The sequence below is a fragment of the Quercus robur genome, chromosome 5, assembly GCF_932294415.1.
Source record: "Quercus robur chromosome 5, dhQueRobu3.1, whole genome shotgun sequence".
NCBI lineage: Eukaryota > Viridiplantae > Streptophyta > Magnoliopsida > Fagales > Fagaceae > Quercus > Quercus robur.
In genome coordinates this window covers 46,342,147-46,361,249 of record NC_065538.1, presented here as the reverse complement: position 1 = coordinate 46,361,249, position 19,103 = coordinate 46,342,147, and the positions used below count along the sequence as shown (strand labels likewise).

Below are 19,103 nucleotides of genomic sequence, written 5' to 3'. Positions count from 1 at the left end.
CAGCAAACAATCATATTTTTATTTTTATTTTTAAATTGTTCGATTGAAGCAGTCAAGTCTAAGGATCTAAGTTAAAGATACTGAAAAACAAAAATTCTATTCCGACTTTTTGAATAATGTTAAAAATAGCCAGCCTTCGATTTCGTTAGTCGTTTTCTATCAATGACTATCATACACGTTTACGTAAATTGAATAGTATTCAACCACGTTCATAAATAAAAGTTGCTGTAATTAAGATTTAAGAGAGACTTTTGTTTCTGTGTTCTTTTATTTTCTTTTTGGGTGAACATAATTATCAAATTCTCAGAATGGCTTTCCCTTTCATTGCCGGTAAAACAGTCATAAAACTTTGCCTCCTCTTTCTCTTACTAATCTCCTTTCTTCTCTCACTCTCTCATGGAGGTGAAGCTCCTAATACGACTAACGAAGTTACAAATATCGGTGCCATCATTGATGTCAGTTCCCAAATCGGGAAAGAAGAGAAAGTAGCTATGGAAATTGCTGCTGAAAACTTCAACAACCACCATTCAAAGAGTCACAAGCTGTCTCTCTATTTCCAAGACCCCGGAAAAGACCACCTTCAAGTTGTTTCTGCTGGTCAGTTATTTTCTTATTAGGATGATTATGACAGATTCTTGATTTGATATTAATTATAATGTTTCTTAACTTTTTTTTGGTTCAGCTGATGAGCTTATTAAAGAAAAGAAAGTGCAAGTGATTGTTGGCATGAACAAGTGGGAGGAAGCAGCATTAGTAGCTGCTATTGGAAACAAAGCTAATGTTCCGGTTCTTTCGTTTGCAGCTCCTGCTATAACCTCACCAATTCTGCAACATCGTTGGCCTTTCTTGATTCAAATGGCTAACAATGATTCTGCTCAGATTGAATGCATTTCAGAAATTGTTCGGGCTTATAACTGGAGAAGGGTTATAGCAATATATGAAGATGATGCATATGGCAGTGACTCAGGGATGTTAGGTCTTCTATCTGAGGCTCTTCAGAAGGTTGATTCAGAGATTGAGTACCAATTGGTTCTTCCACAGGTTTCTTCTCTCCCTAATGCAGGGGGATTCGTTCTTGATGAGCTTTTGAAACTACAATTAACAGCACAATCTCGGGTTTTTATTGTTCTTCAGTCATCAATACCAATGGTATCCCATTTGTTCAGAGAAGCTGAGAAAGTAGGACTTGTAGGGAGAGAGTCAGCTTGGATAATTCCCGAGAGTGTTGCAAGTGTACTGGACTCTGTTAACAACTCTGTTATTTCCTCTATGGAAGGTGCTTTGGGAATCAAGACCTACTATTCTAATAGTAGTGATTCTTATAAAGATTTCTATGGTCAGTTCACAAAAATCTTTGAGACCAATTATCCTGAGGAACATAATCACGAACCTGGAATTTATGCTCTAAGAGCATATGATAGCATTATGACAATTTCACAGGCCACAGAGAGAACGATTAATTACTCTATTAGCCCAAAGACAATGTTAGAAAATATACTGTCAAGCAATTTCTCTGGTTTAAGTGACCAAATACATTTTGAAGCGGGAAAGCTGCTGCAAACTCCTATATTGAGGATAGTAAATGTTGTAAAGAAAGGATATGAAGAATTAGACTTTTGGACATCAGAGTCTGGGTTCTCAGAACGCGCTGAGATGAAAAGTTGTACAGAGAAAATTGCAGGTCCAGTAACTTGGCCAGGTGATCTAATTCAAGTTCCAAAGGGTTGGGCAATGCCTACTAAACAAAATCCATTGAAAATTGGAGTTCCAGGTAGGACTCCATTTCAGAAGTTTGTAAAGGTTGACTACAGCGGGAACCTAGATAATTCCAAATTTGATGGTTGGTGCATTGATGTTTTCAAAGAGGTGCTTAAAAAATTGCCTTATTCTTTGCACTATAAATTCATACCCTTGAATGGCACCTATGAGGATCTGGTTGATTTTGTCTACAACAAGGTAACAACTCTAGATTTAACATTCAGTTTCTTGAATCTCATCGTTAATTTTCATGCTTTTCATACTTGCATGACAAAAAACAAACAAACTCCCCCGTTAATTTCTCAATTTGTTTATATGTTAACTTATATTTATGAACTTCCCAAAAATTTTCCTCATTGTTTATACTCACCAAGCAAAAAGGTCCTTTGGATATAAATAAAATTCAATTCAATAGACCACCAAATTTGAATAGAAATCCTCTATCCCCTCTAGGTATTCTACTTTATGTTCTATCAATCACAGTATATCATGTGTCCTAACTTTTTTTTTTTTATACTTCAATTATCTTATAAAGGAAGAAAAAGAGATGTGTAAATTCTCTGCAGTCTAGATCTTGCAAAGAAAAGAGCCTTCGAGTCAAATTTTCTATAGGTCAAATTTCTACAATGCTACCATGGAAAGAAAAATGAGTCTTGACTATTGAGGAGATAAATTTGTACAGAATTTTCTTCTTATGGTTTCTCGTAACTTTGAAACTTCTCATTTCTAACTCATACAACAAGAAACACTGCCAGTATGACTTTGGTGATAGTTAGTCTAAGTTTGAATGAAAGAGAGAATGCCCTTGGAAGAGCAGTGAATCTATGACTAAAATAAGTTGTATATAACCCGCACTTTTTTCATTTGTCTGTTGTTTTGTTTAGTTTCTCGGTTATGAACTCGTTTCTGATAAAAACTATGCTTGTTTTGTACGGACCATAAACAATGGAAGACATTCGATGCTGTTGTTGGGGATTTGACAATATTAGCCAACCGTACAAAATATGTGAAATTTACTCAGCCATATGCCGAGTCAGGGTTGTCCATGGTAGTTCCTGCACAACCTGAAGGATCAGCATGGATATTCTTGAAGCCTCTCACCTGGAAAATGTGGCTAATGACTGGTGTCGTCTTAATGTACACAATGCTTATAGTTTGGTTCTTGGAGCATCAATATAATCCAGAATTTAATGGCACATTGAAGAATCAGATTGGTACCACACTTTGGTTCACATTCTCCACTCTGTTCTTTGCTCAAAGTAAGTACCAATTTCTATAATCTGTTTTATTTTATTATTATTATTATTTTTTTAATGGACACCAATATTTGGGATTATGATAAGTACTCTGTGACGCATAGCAGTTAAGAAAAGGTAAAGGTTGCAGGTCATATATGACTGGAAAATATAATTGTGTGAAATAGAAACTTTCATTTGATGCAAGATTTTTCTTACAACATAATGCCAAAATTAAAAAGAGATTAACCCTTGTAGGATCAATCAGGTTCATCTTGCAATGAGGTTGCTTTCTAATCAATAGGAGCCCCCAGAGAAAAGACTAAACACAGCCAAGCATGGGCGGAGCCATCTTGAAGGGTGGGGGGGCCATGGCCGCCCCCCCCAAATTTTGAAATTTTTTTAAATATATATAATTATTTTAATGTTTTCAAAATTTAGTTTACAAAAATAAGAGTTGCCCCCTCTAAATATTTGAATTAGTCTAATGATGCTTTAAAAAAAAAAATGGTCTTTGAAAGTTCAAAAACGTGTACAAAAACACTTTTGAACGTTTAGACCCCCAAAAACCAATTTAAACAACACAAGCAATATGTTAAACAACTAGTGTGCGGAAACTTAACATATGCTATAACATGGAATTGATTAAACAACTATCTAAGCCACATCAAAATAAACCACAGCAGATTAATGTAAAGGCAGAGATAGAGAGGAAGGAAGATGCAAACACAGCGATAACACCAGATATGTTATCGAAGAGGAAACCGAAGACCTCGGCGAAAAACCTCTCCGCCGCCCTCCAAGCGGTAATCAATCCACTAGAAAATACAGTTGGGATACAAGGACAGCAATAGACCCTCCAAGCCTAATCTACCCAATGCACCTAAGCCCTCCAAGCTTCTTGCTCCAACGAGGTTGCGCCGAACCTTTTTCTTTTCTAGCTTTCCGGATTCCGCTACTTCACCGTAGCATCAACCAATAAAGATTGGCTCCTTCCTAACTGCTTCCCAGAACTCCAAACGACTGTCTCACAGAGATGATAATGGTGAGAACCAGGTTTGGTATAAAGGCCTCTCAAGGATTTGACAATGGAGAGGAAGAGAGTGAGGGATTTTGATGAGACTCTAAGGTAGAGATTGTGGGTAAAACAATCTGGTTTTTCTTTAGGGTTTCTCTCTCAAAATTCTCTCTGGAAGCTCTCTTTCAATCGTGGGTTAAAAGGGTATTTATACTGAAGAGGAGTGGAATGCGAAACGTCAGGTTTTTCCAAAACAGGGGTGGCTCGCGGCTTGACCTCGCGGCTTGACTAAGTCGCGAGTTCCAGTCGCGAGTTAACCGTATGGCCAGTTGTCCTGTTTTGTCCTGTAGTGCTCCAGCTAGCATGACTGTTCATCTTCCAGCATGCTTGGCACGTGTGCAGATTCTGGCGGGTTGAAGCCGCGAGTCCAGTCGCGTGTCCCAGTCGCGACTCTCTGTTTTCTTGCACACTCTTGAGCAATCTTCACACTATCTCACTCACTACCCTTACAACAATCCCACCTAAATACAGGGTTACTAAATGCTGAATTACAAGCAAATTTGGCACGGAATAAAGCCAATTAGATGGTTGAATAAATTCAACCTTACAGTCTTTATAGGGGCATAACTTTATTTTTCGCAATTCTATTTTTTATTGCAAAATGTGTTTTTATATTTGTTAAATATTTGAAAAAGTTTGGCACCAAAAATGTTTGAATTTATCTTTTTTCAACCCGTTATGTGGTAATTAACAAGTCATTGACTCGTTAAAAAAATTTTGTCATTAAAACTACACATGAAATGTTTCTTTAGTTGCCACATAATGGGTCAAAGCAAAATAGCTTCAAATATGTTTGGAGCCTAATTTGTCCCTCCAAGTTTTGAATCATTCTTGTTTTTGAAAATTACATTAGTTCAATTGAATAATTTTACTTACATTAGTATAAAATTTGATAATTTTTATAGAAAATGAAACTTTTTAAGAATTTCACTATGAAAATTGTGAAAATGAATTTTATTAATTTTATGAAAGATAGTAATCAAACATAATTTTGATTGAAAATATTAAGCTCTTTTTTTGTTGGTTGTATGTATATATATAACTTATCAAATAAAAAAGTGTGTATATAATAAAAAAAGCATGTGTATTTATGTGTGTGTATGAGGTTGTCTTGATAAATATATTAGTGTTGCAACTTGGCCCCCCCAAACAAAAATTCCTGGCTACGCCCCTGCAGCCAAGATGAGATTTCTAATGAAAGGAATCCATTAATTTGCAGGGGAGAGAGTTTATAGCAACCTCACTCGAGCGGTGGTGGTAGTTTGGCTTTTTGTTGTGTTGATCCTAACCTCAAGCTACACTGCTAATTTGTCTTCATTGCTCACCGTGCAACGACTGCAACCAGTTAGAGATATCGATTGGCTGAAGAGAAGCAATGCACCAATTGGTTGTGATGGTGATTCATTTGTAATGACTTACCTGCAGGAAGTGCTCAAGTTTAATTTAAAGAACATCATTAAAGTTAAAAATGAATCTGATTATGAAGAGCATTTTAGAAACAAAAGCATAGCTGCTGCCTTTTTTGAACTTCCATATGAGAAAGTTTTCATCAACATGTATTGCCAGGGATTCACTACCTCTACACAGAAGTATAGATTTGGAGGTTTTGGCTTTGTAAGTAATACCTATTCCTTCTACATGCTCTCTTTCCTCCACACACACACACACAAAAAAGAAAAAAAAAAAAAAAAAGATACTCCTTATAGCCTTTCAGTTTCCACATAACTTCAAGTTGATCATTCCAAATAAAGCTCACTACTGAATTTTTCCAGAAAAGAAGCAGAAGCATACTACGTATTAGCACTGGCCTTCACAAGATTTATTTTAAAATTTTCATGCATTTTTAGATTATTTCAGGTATTTATAAATTCTTTGCAGAAAATTTGAATTCCAGACAGTTTGAATATGGAAAGAAACAATTTTGTAGAGAGTTTCTATACAAGCTTTTGATGGTGGCTAAAACTAGTTCATCATTTCTAAGAAGTCTTCATTTATTTTCAGACATTGGTTCTGACTTCTAAAGACATAAATCCTCAATAAATATTGATTAAATAAAATTTTCCTATAAATTTTGTTTTAGTAATTCCATTCCAAATGTAATAGGATTTTCACTGTTTGGGATGTATCGATTTCATGTTTTCGATTAAAAATTATAAGTTTAAAGGGTAACGAGTGTCATGTAATTTAGAATATTAAATGACGTAACACTTCATTCATTGTCATGAAATAAAATTGTTACTCTGAAATAGATAGTATTTACTTCATGTGAAACGAAGAGGACAATCTTTTTATCTAATAGGAATGACTTCTAATTACCCTCCATGCAGGCATTCCAAAAAGGCTCGCCAATAGCGAAGGATTTTTCAGAAGCTATTCTAAAGCTATCAGAAGATGGTACCCTAAAAGATCTAGAAGAAAGACAGTTGACTCCCTTACGTGAGTGTTCAACAAACCAAACATCCAATAATACTGATCCTTTGAGCATCCAGAGCTTTTGGGGTCTCTACCTTATATCGGCGGCTATTTCTACAATTTGTTTCCTACTATCATTAATTCCATTACTAAAGAATTATCAACACGATCAAAAGGCATATCAAGGCAATGCAACTACTAGCTCTAGAAGTGTTTGGAACAAGGCAGTTGGACTAGCAAAATACTTTTATAATGGAGAGGTCAATACTCTAGAGAAAGCTTCAAGTTCATCTTGCACACCAGACTTAGATAATTGGACTTCTTTAAGACGGGAAGACGTGAGCACTATCAATGTTCTGGACAATATTGTTCAAGCCTCCCCACCTTCTGAAAATGAGATGTCATAAAACTCCTTATTAAATGCACAAAGTAAAATAGGTAGGTTTTACGTAAAGAATTTTTTGTAATGAGCCTAAATGTTGTAATATTTAAATCTAATTGTCTACTACTAATTGTTTATTGTATGAAAGAAAGGACTGTTAAGAGTTTGTTGCAATTAGTTGGCTGGTAAGTCAGTTGTCTCACTCAATTAGTTACATGAGTTTAAGAGTCAACAAACTAGAGAACTTAAAGTGAACCAACCTGTATAAATACTTGTCAAATGTCAATAGTGTTGAACATCAATAAGAAATTTGTCACAATTTTCCTCTTTCCTTTCAATCAATTTCTTTCACTCATTCTCTCTTCTTGGAAGTTGACTACTGTAAGGTTGAATTTATTCAACCATCTAATTGGCTTTATTCCGTACCAAATTTGCTTGTAATTCAGCATTTAGTAACCCTGTATTTAGGTGGGTTTGTTGTAAGGGTAGTGAGTGAGATAAAGTGAAGTTTGCTCAAAAGTGTGCAAGAAAACAGAGACTCGCGGCTGGGACTCGCGGGTGGACTCGCGGCTGCAAGCCGCCAGAAGCTGCACACGTGCCAAGCATGCTGGAAGATGAACAGTCATGCTAGCTGGAGCACTACAGGACAAAACAGGACAACTGGCCATACGGTTAACTCGCGACTGGATCTCGCGACTTGGTCAAGCCCCGAGGTTAAGCCGCGAGCCACCCCTGTTTTGTAAAACCTGACGTTTCACATTCCTCTCCCACTCCAGTATAAATACCCCTTTAACCCACGATTGAAAGAGAGCTTCCAGAAAGAATTTTGAGAGAGAAACCCTAAAGAAAAACCAGATTGCTTCACCCACAATCTATACCTTAGAGTCTCTTCAAATTCCCTTACTCTCTTCCTCTCCATTGTCAAATCCTTGAGAGGCATTATACCAAACCTGGTTCTCACCATTATCATCTCTGTGAGACAGTTGTTTGGAGTTCTGGGAAGCAGTTAGGAAGGAGCCAATCTTCATTGGTTGATGCTACGGTCTAGTAGCGGAATCCGGGAAGCTAGAAAAGAAAAAGGTTCGGCGCAACCTCGTTGGAGCAAGAAGCTTGGAGGGCTTAGGTGCACTGGATAGATTAGGCTTGGAGGGTCTATTGCTGTCCTTGTATCCCAACTGTATTTTCTAGTGGATTGATTACCGCTTGGAGGACGGCGGAGAGGTTTTTCGCCGAGGACTTCGGTTTCCTCTTCGATAACACATCGTGTGTTGTCTTTGTGTTTGCATCTTCCTTCCTCTCTATCTTTGCCTTTACATTATCTGATGTGGTTTAATTTTGTTATGGCTTAGATAGTTTATAACCAATTTCATATTATAGCATGTGTTAAGTTTCCGCACACTAGTTGTTTGACATTTTGCTTGAGTTGGTTAAGTTGTATTTTGGGGGTCTAAACGTTCAAAGGTGTTTTGTACACGTTTTTGAACTTTCAATTGGTATCAGAGCGGGTACACTGCTGTTGGTTTCATTACTATTGTGTGATCCTTGACTCCCTTTTGAGATGGATAGGTCTCAATCCCTAAATGCACCTCCATATTTTGATGGTAGTAATTATGCTTTTTGGAAGGTTCGTATGAGAGCTTTTCTGTGTTTTATTGATGAATCCGTTTGGGATGCTGTTGAGATTGGTTGGACCAAACCTGAGGCAGCCAAATCCACATGGGATAAGGCAGCACTTGCTGCATCTAATGCTAACAGTAAAGCACTCAATGCTATTTTCTGTGGTGTGTCTCCAGATGAATTTCACAGGATTTCTCACATTACCATTGCCAAAGAAGCATGGGAGATTCTGGAAACCACTTATGAAGGCACGAAGAAAGTGAAAGACATCAAGTTACAAATGCTGACCACTCGGTTTGAGGAGCTTAAAATGAGTGAGGATGAGTCTTTTGACTCTTTCTATGGGAAGCTAAATGAGATGGTTGTCAGTAAGTTTAACTTGGGGGAGAAAACGGAGGACTCAAAGATTGTAAGGAAGATTCTTCGATCATTGCCGGAAAGTTTTCGTGCTAAAGTGACAGCCATTGAAGAGAGCAAGGATCTTGACGACATCAAAGTACAGGAGCTGGTTGGTTCTCTGCAGACTTATGAGATGTCGCTGCCCAATCAACGGAAGAGTAAATCCCTTACTCTAAAGACCATTAATGAGAAGGTGGAAGATCAAGACTCATCGGGAGAAGATGTGGTTGACAAAGATGTAGCTTATCCTGTTAAAAATTTCAGAAAGTTTTTGAAATTCAAAAATAATGGCAAATTTGATGATAAAAGAAAATTCCAAAGTTCTGGAAGGGAGAAGAGGGATTTCAAAAAGAAAGATGGAAAAGAATCCTAACCCACACAAGGTGTCATTTGTTTTGAATGTAACGGGCATGGACACTTTAAGAAGGAATGTCCGAATTATTTGAAATCGAAAGGCAAAGTGTATGCCACGACCTTGAGTGACTCAGATTCGTCTGACTCAGAATCTGAAGAGAGCTGTGATGGAGAAGGGAACTATTCAGCTTTCATGATCTAGTGCTAATTGTGTATGCCTTGGTTGAATTGATCATTGAAGCTTCACATTAGACGAAGGACTATCTCATTGTTGGTATCCACACACAACACACAAGTTTATGTTCAATAAATGCCATATTCATTTGTGTGATTGTACTTGATAAAATGTGTTTTCACATGCTCAATCTGTGTTAATTCAAGCACAAAAAGATTTTTGAGTGTTTTAGGTGTTTTTGGAAAGTATTTTGTTTGAAAAATCTGAAAATGTCAAAAATACTGTTTTGCCCTGTTTTGGTGGCTCAGTCGCGGGTATGTCAAGTCGCGAGCCTCAGTCGCATCTTCGCTGGTCATTTTTGGCGACTTGTTCGTGAGTAGAAGGTCCAGTCGCGAGGTTCACTCAGAGATTTTCGCGGCTCAGCTCGCGACTCACTCGCGGGTAGACCTTCCAGTTGTGAAAAACACTTAGAAAAATTTTTCAAAATTTTGTTCTTAAGTGCTTTGGCGGCTTGAGCTGGCGACTGTGTGGCGACTTAATCAAGTCGCGAAAATCGCGTGTTTTGCAGAAACAGGAGCAGTTTTTAAACCTTTTTCAGTTTTCCCTCGAACTTTTGTAACTGTTCATCTTCTCTTTAAACTGTTTTCCTTCCAAACACTTCGTGAATCCATTTTTTTTCGAACCTCATTGGTGCTTCATTTCTTATCCAAATCATCAAGAAAAGGTATGGGTTTTGCTTTCTCAATCTCATTTTCCTTTTTTCCTGCATATTTCTGTTACTGTTTGGACTAGTATTGTATTCGTTATTCTTATCTCTTTGTGTAATGGGTATGGCGTGTCTTGTTTGATATTGTTCTCACCTGTTTTCATGCTGAGCAGTCACAATGTGCTTTTCATTGTTCTGATTTTTGTCTATTATTGAATCTGAGAATCTTTTCTGAAATGGGTTTGGTGTCTATTTGACTTACTCATTACACTTGCTTGAGTATTGATGTTGGTGTTTGGTTTTGGTTACTGAGTTTTTATGATAACATAATGTATGTCTCTCAACCACGTGTTCCAGTGTGAATGTTTTTGGTTTCTTCAAGTTGAAATTTTTTCCCCTTGTTCATGTCTCTGATGGAGTGAATTTTGTTATCTGCTCTAAATGTTCAAATGCTGTATCTGATTGCATATCATGGTCATGTTAACCTGTCTCAATGACAGTTTGTCAGTTGTGCTGTCTATCTATGTCTTGGTGCACTATCACCAATTTTGCTGCACGTGTTAGTTTGTGCTTCTGTGTATTGTTGGTAGTTTTGGTTGGGTCTGCACTATCTTCTGTTTGTGTTTATATATTGAAATATTATTTACACTGAACCTTGTTGACAATCATCTTGTGGGGTATTGTTGTTTGGTTCTTTGCTGTTGGCCTGTTCTCTTGCAGATGTCTCGTCGATCTTCCAGGGGTAAAGATATTGTTGCTGACGAACCAGCAACACCAGTTGCTAAAAGGACTCGTCTATCATCTCAGGCATCTCAAGATCCCAATGAGGATAGATTTAGACTTCCCCTTAACTCACACGCCTACTCAAATGTGTTTGACAAGTCAACCACTATAGTGGAACGAGTAGTAGAGTTCAACACCTTAGGGACTACTTTCATCCCTCGAATCTTTGAGAAACGAGACTGGGCAAACTTGTTCGAAAACTTTGATGATCCAATGGATGAGCTGGTCAAAGAATGCTTCTCCAATGCAACTGATCTTGGACCTCAACTCATTTTCTGGGTCAAAGGAACAGAGTTTAGTGTTACCCTAGACTCCATCGCAGGTCTTTTCAGCATCACCAGACCTCAGAATGTGAATTTAACTCCTTATGATGAACAAAATCCAGAGGTTGGAGAAATTCTACAAATCCTTGGACACGACCATGAAGTATCCAGTGCAGGAACATCCATCAGCACCGCAAAGTTTGCACCTGAGCTGACCACACTGAAGTTGATCATGTTCACCAATCTCTACCCACTGTCCAACACTACATTCATCAATCTTGGGAGAGCTCTATTTCTCTGTGACCTTATTACAGGAGCCCCCATTGATATATGTGCTCACATCTACTACACCTTGAGGAAGACCGCGTGTCGATCTGCAGCTCGAGGAGTTATTCGATTTTGCAGTCTCATCATGAAGCTCATTCTTCGTGCAGGCATTATTCCTCCTGCAGATGGAAAAATGTTGACTCGTCAACGTCCCATTTCCTTGTTCACTCTTCAAGCTAGCAGAAGTCACTCCTTTAAATCACCAAGAAGTGCTCACCTCTCTCCGGTTACTCCTTCTGCCCCTGACTCAAAGACACCTGCACATACCACATCTACATCACGTGCTGTTCCTGAAGCTTCACCAGCTAGTATTTCGCAAGCACAGATTGCTCCTCATACTGATAGAGTCGGCAGCGTACTTGAGCATATTCAGAAATGCGTTGATGAGCTTGTGGCACTCCTCTACTCCACAAACAACCATGTCCAAATGCGCCTCGAGACTATGGAGAATCAGCTTGATGAGATTCAACGAAAGTTAGACGAGAGTCTTTAGCTATTCGTGACAAAAAGGGGGAGAGCATTCAGTAAGGGGGAGAAAAGTTCAAAGGGAAGTGTGCATAGTGATAGGGGGAGTACACACATACTTTTATCATACTTTTGTTTTTAGTCTTATCTTCTAAACTTATGGCTTTAGGTTTATGTTTGTTGGGTACTTTTAGTGTTTTTATGGTTTTGATACACTGTGTTTTGGTGTATAGATGTTCCTAACTCTTAACTTATACTCTTGATTTAAACTTTAATATATTTTGATGATGTTATTCAGGATGTTTTTGGTTTGTACCCATGTGCTTTTGTAAACTTTTAGGGTTAATGTTTTATGCATAGTTTGTAGGCTTTATGGTATGTACCTTGCTTAGTGCAGCCTTTATGCTATGTTGAAATCAGTACTTTAATCTAAATGTTCTGCATTTTGGTTTATGTACTGTCACTCTTGTGCCCTTGTAGGATTGTTCCTAGATGCATATGCCTTGTGTGCTATGCATTGGTTGAGTGTTGAACATACAAGTGTCTTGCCTTGTGCTTGTTAACTTGTATGTCCTTGTGTTCATTCCAAGTGTGAATGAGCACTGTGATCACTACCTTGTGGTGTTCACTTGGTTGATCAAGCCATGGTTTGTTTATTAACTCCATCTTTGCTTGATCACATATTGCCTGTTTCATATGCATTTATAATTTTCTGCTTATAATGATCATGGTGTATTGTTGTGTTTCAGGAGTATTATGTTCATATGATTCAAGTGTTTCACAGCTTCTTGAGTTAGGTGTGAGTGAGTTTTGTTCAATTGTTCCCAAATCACATGTTAAGTCTAGAGTCTGTTTTAGGGTTTTGTCACGGAATAGCCAAAGGGGGAGATTGTAAGGTTGAATTTATTCGACCATCTAATTGGCTTTATTCCGTGCCAAATTTGCTTGTAATTCAGCATTTAGTAACCTTGTATTTAGGTGGGTTTGTTGTAAGGGTAGTGAGTGAGATAGAGTGAAGTTTGCTCAAGAGTGTGCAAGAAAACAGAGACTCGCGGTTGGGACTCGCGGGTGGACTCGCGGCTGCAAGCCGCCAGAAGCTGCACACGTGCCAAGCATGCTGGAAGATGAACAGTCATGCTAGCTGGAGCACTACAGGACAAAACAGGACAACTGGCTATACGGTTAACTCGCGACTGGATCTCGCGACTTGGTCAAGCCCCGAGGTCAAGCCGCGAGCCACCCCTGTTTTGTAAAACCTGACGTTTCACATTCCTCTCCCACTCCAGTATAAATACCCCTTTAACCCACGATTGAAAGAGAGCTTCCAGAGATAATTTTGAGAGAGAAACCCTAAAGAAAAACCAGATTGCTTCACCCACAATCTATACCTTAGAGTCTCTTCAAATTCCCTTACTCTCTTCCTCTCCATTGTCAAATCCTTGAGAGGCATTATACCAAACCTGGTTCTCACCATTATCATCTCTGTGAGACAATTGTTTGGAGTTCTGGGAAGCAGTTAGGAAGGAGCCAATCTTCATTGGTTGATGCTACGGTCTAGTAGCGGAATCCGGGAAGCTAGAAAAGAAAAAGGTTCGGCGCAACCTCGTTGAAGCTAGAAGCTTGGAGGGCTTAGGTGCATTGGGTAGATTAGGCTTGGAGGGTCTATTGCTGTCCTTGTATCCCAACTGTATTTTCTAGTGGATTGATTACCGCTTGGAGGGCGACGGAGAGGTTTTTCGCCGAGGACTTCGGTTTCCTCTTCGATAACACATCGCGTGTTGTCTTTGTGTTTGCATCTTCCTTCCTCTCTATCTTTGCCTTTACATTATCTACTGTGGTTTAATTTTGTTATGGCTTAGATAGTTTATAACCAATTTCATATTATAGCATGTGTTAAGTTTCCGCACACTAGTTGTTTGACATTTTGCTTGAGTTGGTTAAGTTGTATTTTGGGGGTCTAAACGTTCAAAGGTGTTTTGTACACGTTTTTGAACTTTCAACTACCTTGAATTGGTCAGGTTTAACTAATTTCCCTAAGAGTCCAACTTTGCAAATCGTTCATTACATTTGATATCAGAGCATTGATGATAAGAATCCATTGGGTCTTATGGAATTAAGAAGATTATGAGTAGTTTTTTGAGGGAACTAGGCCTCCTAAAGAATTAGAACACAAAGAGAAGAGGAAGAACTTAGAAGAGAAGAATGTACTTTTGCTTATTATTTCCTAAGATGGTGAATTACAAGTAACCATAGCCCTTTATAGTAGCTAATCAACTATCAATTACAGTTATGCATTATGACACAAGTTGCTAGGAACTAACTAATTCTAACTGTCACTAACTAACATCATAACTAACTAAATGCTAGCTCAAAAACCAGTCTCAACTAATTACTAGCTCAGATAGCTAAGAAACTCAGCAACTCAATCTCTTAGTCACTGCGCTGTTCACCCAACTAAACGAATGAGTTAGTCCCAATCAGCTCCTACTAATCGACTTGGAATGGTTAAAGGTACTCAATTTTCTTGTAAAGAAATCACCTGTGTCAAATTTATTTTTCGCTGCATTTAACTTAGTTAGTGATTTGTTTGTGCTGCCATGCTTATTGCATGTAATTGAATCTAATTAATTTCACTTGGATAAATTAATTGATTAAGTTACCAAAGGGGTCAATACATTCTTGGCTTATTAAAATTCATGATTTTGCACTTTTTTTCAAATTTTTTTGGAAAAAAGAGTTTTTCTCTAAATAGTTTGCACATTTTGTAAAAATAATGTTTTTCTTTACTTTTGAAAATTTTAACTTTTTGAGGAAAGGAAAGCTTTAAAAAAAAAAAAAAATGGTGAGGAAATGATTTTGTTATTTTTGATAAAGGGAAGAGTTTTTAGAAAACTATTTTCATCAATTTTTTTAGAGGGAAAAATTCATTTTGATGATGCACAAAATCATCAGTGAGTTGATTGTCCACACGCGCGCCAATTAGGGTACCTGAAGAACAAGAGAACAAAGAACCCACAAAAAGCACTGGTGGGGTGCCGGTCAAAAACTCTCCGAAGGTTAAGTCATTGATAGAAGAATCTCCAAGAACTCAAAGGTGTGAGAGTTAGGAAATTTCACGTTCCTTGGAGTAGTAGAGACTTGATGTTTATATAGTGGTGTAGATTTGACCAAAATCTCTTAAATATAGGATCTTTCCTTGTAGAGAAGATATGGAGTTAAAGCCTCGAGATCTTAGTGCTTTACTTCCCATACTGGAAGGATACGAATATGTAGTAGGGTCTTTAGGCGTGGTGTGTAAGTTTTTTCCATATAGGGTGATATGAGTGGAGTACACTCAAAATTGTATAGGACCTAAGTGTTTCCACCCGTCGGTATGTATGTTAACCTGATGGGTGTTCTTAGGCTTATGGACGGAGATACATGTGATGTTCAGTTGGGTCCGAAGGAGATGTTGACTCGTTGGGTCTAAAGGAGACCGAAGGATCTTAAGGAGACTGAAGGAGATGCTTGACCTGATAGGTCTCAAGGAGACTGAAGGAGATGTTTGACCCAACAAGTCTCAAGGAGATTGAAGGAGATGTTTGACCCGACTGGTAAAGAAGAGTTGGAAAATTTTCTTAGTAAAAAAATACCCTTATCACTTTTGAATGAGAAAAATAGGAAAATCCTTTATAAAAACAAGTTTTTGTATTTTCTTTTTTGGAAAAAGAAAGGGTTTTGGAAAGAGTTTATTAAGAGGAAAGAAATGCCAATGTTTTTATTTTAAAGGGGAACCTGAAAATTTCATGGCATCTAGCATTTGTTTTCAAACACCAATTTTGAGAAACCAAAAAGGAATTTTGAAAAGAGAGAGTTAGTAGAAAATTTTTATAGGTTTTTAAAGAAGATGAGTTTGACTTTTAAAAAATCCCATGATTTTTTCTTTGATGACAAAGTTTAAAGGAAAATAGGTTAGTTTTGAAAATCCTTTTTTTTTAAGGGTAGTTCTGAAAAGAGGGAGGAATAAAAGATTTTTTTTTTTTTTGAAAAGTTTCATGGGTTTTTATTTTTAAAGAAGGAGAAAAGAATTAATTTTTTTTTTTTTTGTTATTTTTAGGGAACTTATATTGAAAAGGGGTATTTCAAAGAGAGTGTTCATGGGTTTCATTTTTAAAAAAAGTTTGGGTTCCAAAAATCCTATGATTTATTTAGAGAAAATGTGGTGTAAAAGATTATTCCCTTTTAGAAACTTTGCACATTCAAAAAATTTCCTTTTTTTTTTTTGGAAAATAATTTCTAACATAGTAAAAGAAAATCATTTTATTTCTTTGGAAAGAGGGGAGGTTTATTTTAGAAAAAAACTACCTTTTTTTTTTTTTTGGTTGGGGGGGGGGGGTGTTGAGGAAGAAAGGAAAAGAGATTTTTTTTTTTGAAAGTATTTTATTGAAAAAGAAAGGAAAAATTTTTAAAAGTTTTTTTAAGATTTTTTTTTTATTTTTTTTGAAAAGAAGTAAAGTTTTTTTGAAAAATCATTTTCTTTTGGAAAAGCATACTTTAGAGATTTGTTTTGCCCAAGCTATTAATGTGTGAAAACTATGTTATGAGAAGGAATAAGAAGCAACAATAATGAATAAGTGCTATAAATTAAAAGACAGGAAAGTAAAGTGCAATAAAATAAAGGAATATAGGAAAATTATTAGGTACTCCCGAAATACTATAAATACGTACTCCCTTCTCTCACATAAATGGTGGGTCCCATCATGAATTTAATTAGTGAGACACACCATTCATATGAGAGGAGGGAGTACACATTTATGGTGCTCTGGGAGTATACAATAATTTCCCAGGAATACAAATACAAGAAATAAATGCTTGGAATTTAAATGACAAGGGAAAGTAAATGACTTGTAATTTTTAAATGACAAGGAAAGTAAAGTGCTAGGAATTTAAATGACATGAAAAGTAAAGCTTGATTGGAAAAATTAGATTTTTACCGATTTCTCCTACATAAAATCTAATCTTGTTCAAGCCTTTATTTTGATAAATTTGTGTCACATTTTTATTATACTCTCTCTCTCTCTCTCTTGGTCTTTTGTCTCTTTATCTTTGTCACTCAAATGCGCTATTACCCCACTACTAATTTATAATGCATTAACCAATTTTTTTTGGCATCTTTGTCCAATGCCTATTCCCTATTGCCCCAACACTACCAACAAACTATCAAACAATCAAATGCTTTATATATAATTACTTCACATCTCATATCTCAGTTTCTTAACTCAAACACTCCCACTCAACAGCTGCAAAATATATATATATATATATATATATATAGACAAATAGAGACTCGCAAGTCCCAAACACAATCACATATTCAAATTCAATTCACAATCATCTTTAAAAAATAAATAAATAAATAAATAACCCAACAACAAGCACTGTTCTAACTGGGGGGACTGGAAAAGGGTTAATAGGTTTTTTATTTTATTTTTGGGTTGGGCTTGGTTCGGGGCTGTTCCAATTGGGGGGACTGGAGAGGTTGGGCTGGGGGGCCAATAAGGGCTGGGTTGGGGTTTGGGGAGTATGATTACTTTTTTTTTTTTTTTTTTTTTTTAGGCCGGGGGGGCCCGAGGCTTTGCTAGGTTCGTCCCTGCGCTCAGATTTTGGTAAAATTGATTTGAGCGTGCCATAAAAGCCATTCAAATCTTGCAATATTGATTTATTACTCAGACTTTGGTGAGTAATCTCCTAATTTTGCATACGGTTGAGGATGGGGAGAGTGAGAGACATAAAGGGAAAAATAACAACTCTCTTTTATATTTGTATTTTCTCCTTAGTTTTCTTCCCATTTTGAAGGAAGCAAATGTGTGACTCAGGAGGTAAAAACCATCCCATGCCCACATCCATCCTCCCCTTTTTCTTTTACACTAAATTAATGAGAACTTCATTATTATCTATTCCATTTACTTTCCCCATTTTTTTCAATTAAAATAAGAAATAATATAAATAATAGAATAAGAAAACAAAAAATAATTGATGTAAAATGAGAATTAATTTCAATTAAATAATTTCAATTTAATAATAAAATAGATAACAGTGGTAAGAGAACAAAAAAATATTTTAAGTTACATATAAAAATTACTTTCAGTTACTAATTGGACCAATATTTTAATTTTTAAAAACACTGGTACTAGGTTTTCACTCAAAATAAACTATGTTAACATTTTTTTAATGTACTTTTCTTTTTTTTGAGAAAGTTTTTTAATTTACTTATACCTATAATGACTCGTATGGAAAAGTTTCTCCAAAAAAAAAAAAAATCTCGCATAGAAAAATTACGTTGTACAATATGTAACACTTAAACTAAGGTCACATATTGCAAGCACAACTGCACAACGTGTAAGATTTTATTTAATTTTAGAATAAAAATGATAAGACTATACAATTTATAATAATGATGATATTAAATAAATAAAACTCTTGGCTTTTCTCATGCAGTAGACTATTCTGGGGCGTGATATTAAAGAGTCATTGACCCTAATGAGGATCAATAGGGAGGCCACTAGAAGAATGTTTAAGGCTAGTCATCGATACGTTGGTCTGAGCAGGGAGGCCCAGTGATGTGATGTTATTTTTCAAGAGGACGGAGAGGGGCTACCAAAAAATTTGTGATTTGTTGGTGAAAATAAAATTAATTTTGGTGAAAATTGGTGATATTTTTAGGTGAAATATTGTGATTTGTTGGTGCTCTGATGGGAAGCTTGATGAGGCTAAAATATTGCAGAAGGATGAAAAGAGATAACCCAAAAAAAAAATTTTGGAGAGATAAAATTTTATAACATATTATACAAGATAGACAAAGTTTGACTACAAACTTAGTTGTAACCTAAAACTACAATTTTCATTAAAAAAATTAATATAACTACATAATTTTAAAATCTAACAATTGGATTGTATATTCTTTATGTTCTTAGTACACACTTCAAATTTCATGCCAATTATATATAATTTAACTATTTGACCTACAAACTTATTTTTTATGCATAATTTTAGACCACAAAAACTTGAAATTTAAACAAATGATTAATGAGTTAAATATTAATCTTTGATCATTTGGAAATTTTATAGACATGAAAGATATAAGAAGAAAATGTAATTCAAATGTAAATT

General features: G+C 36.3%; 1 protein-coding gene across 1 annotated transcript; it reads left to right on the top strand.

Moving 5' to 3' along the window:
* The first annotated feature begins 265 nt into the window (after positions 1 to 265).
* LOC126726103 (glutamate receptor 2.7-like) lies at positions 266 to 7,196 on the top strand. Its single transcript, XM_050431227.1, has 5 exons — positions 266 to 597; positions 683 to 1,956; positions 2,711 to 3,017; positions 5,291 to 5,685; positions 6,399 to 7,196. The coding sequence occupies exons 1-5, from the start codon at positions 309 to 311 to the stop codon at positions 6,888 to 6,890; spliced, it is 2,757 nt and encodes a 918-aa protein (XP_050287184.1). The 5' UTR covers positions 266 to 308; the 3' UTR covers positions 6,891 to 7,196.
* The last annotated feature ends 11,907 nt before the right edge of the window (positions 7,197 to 19,103 follow it).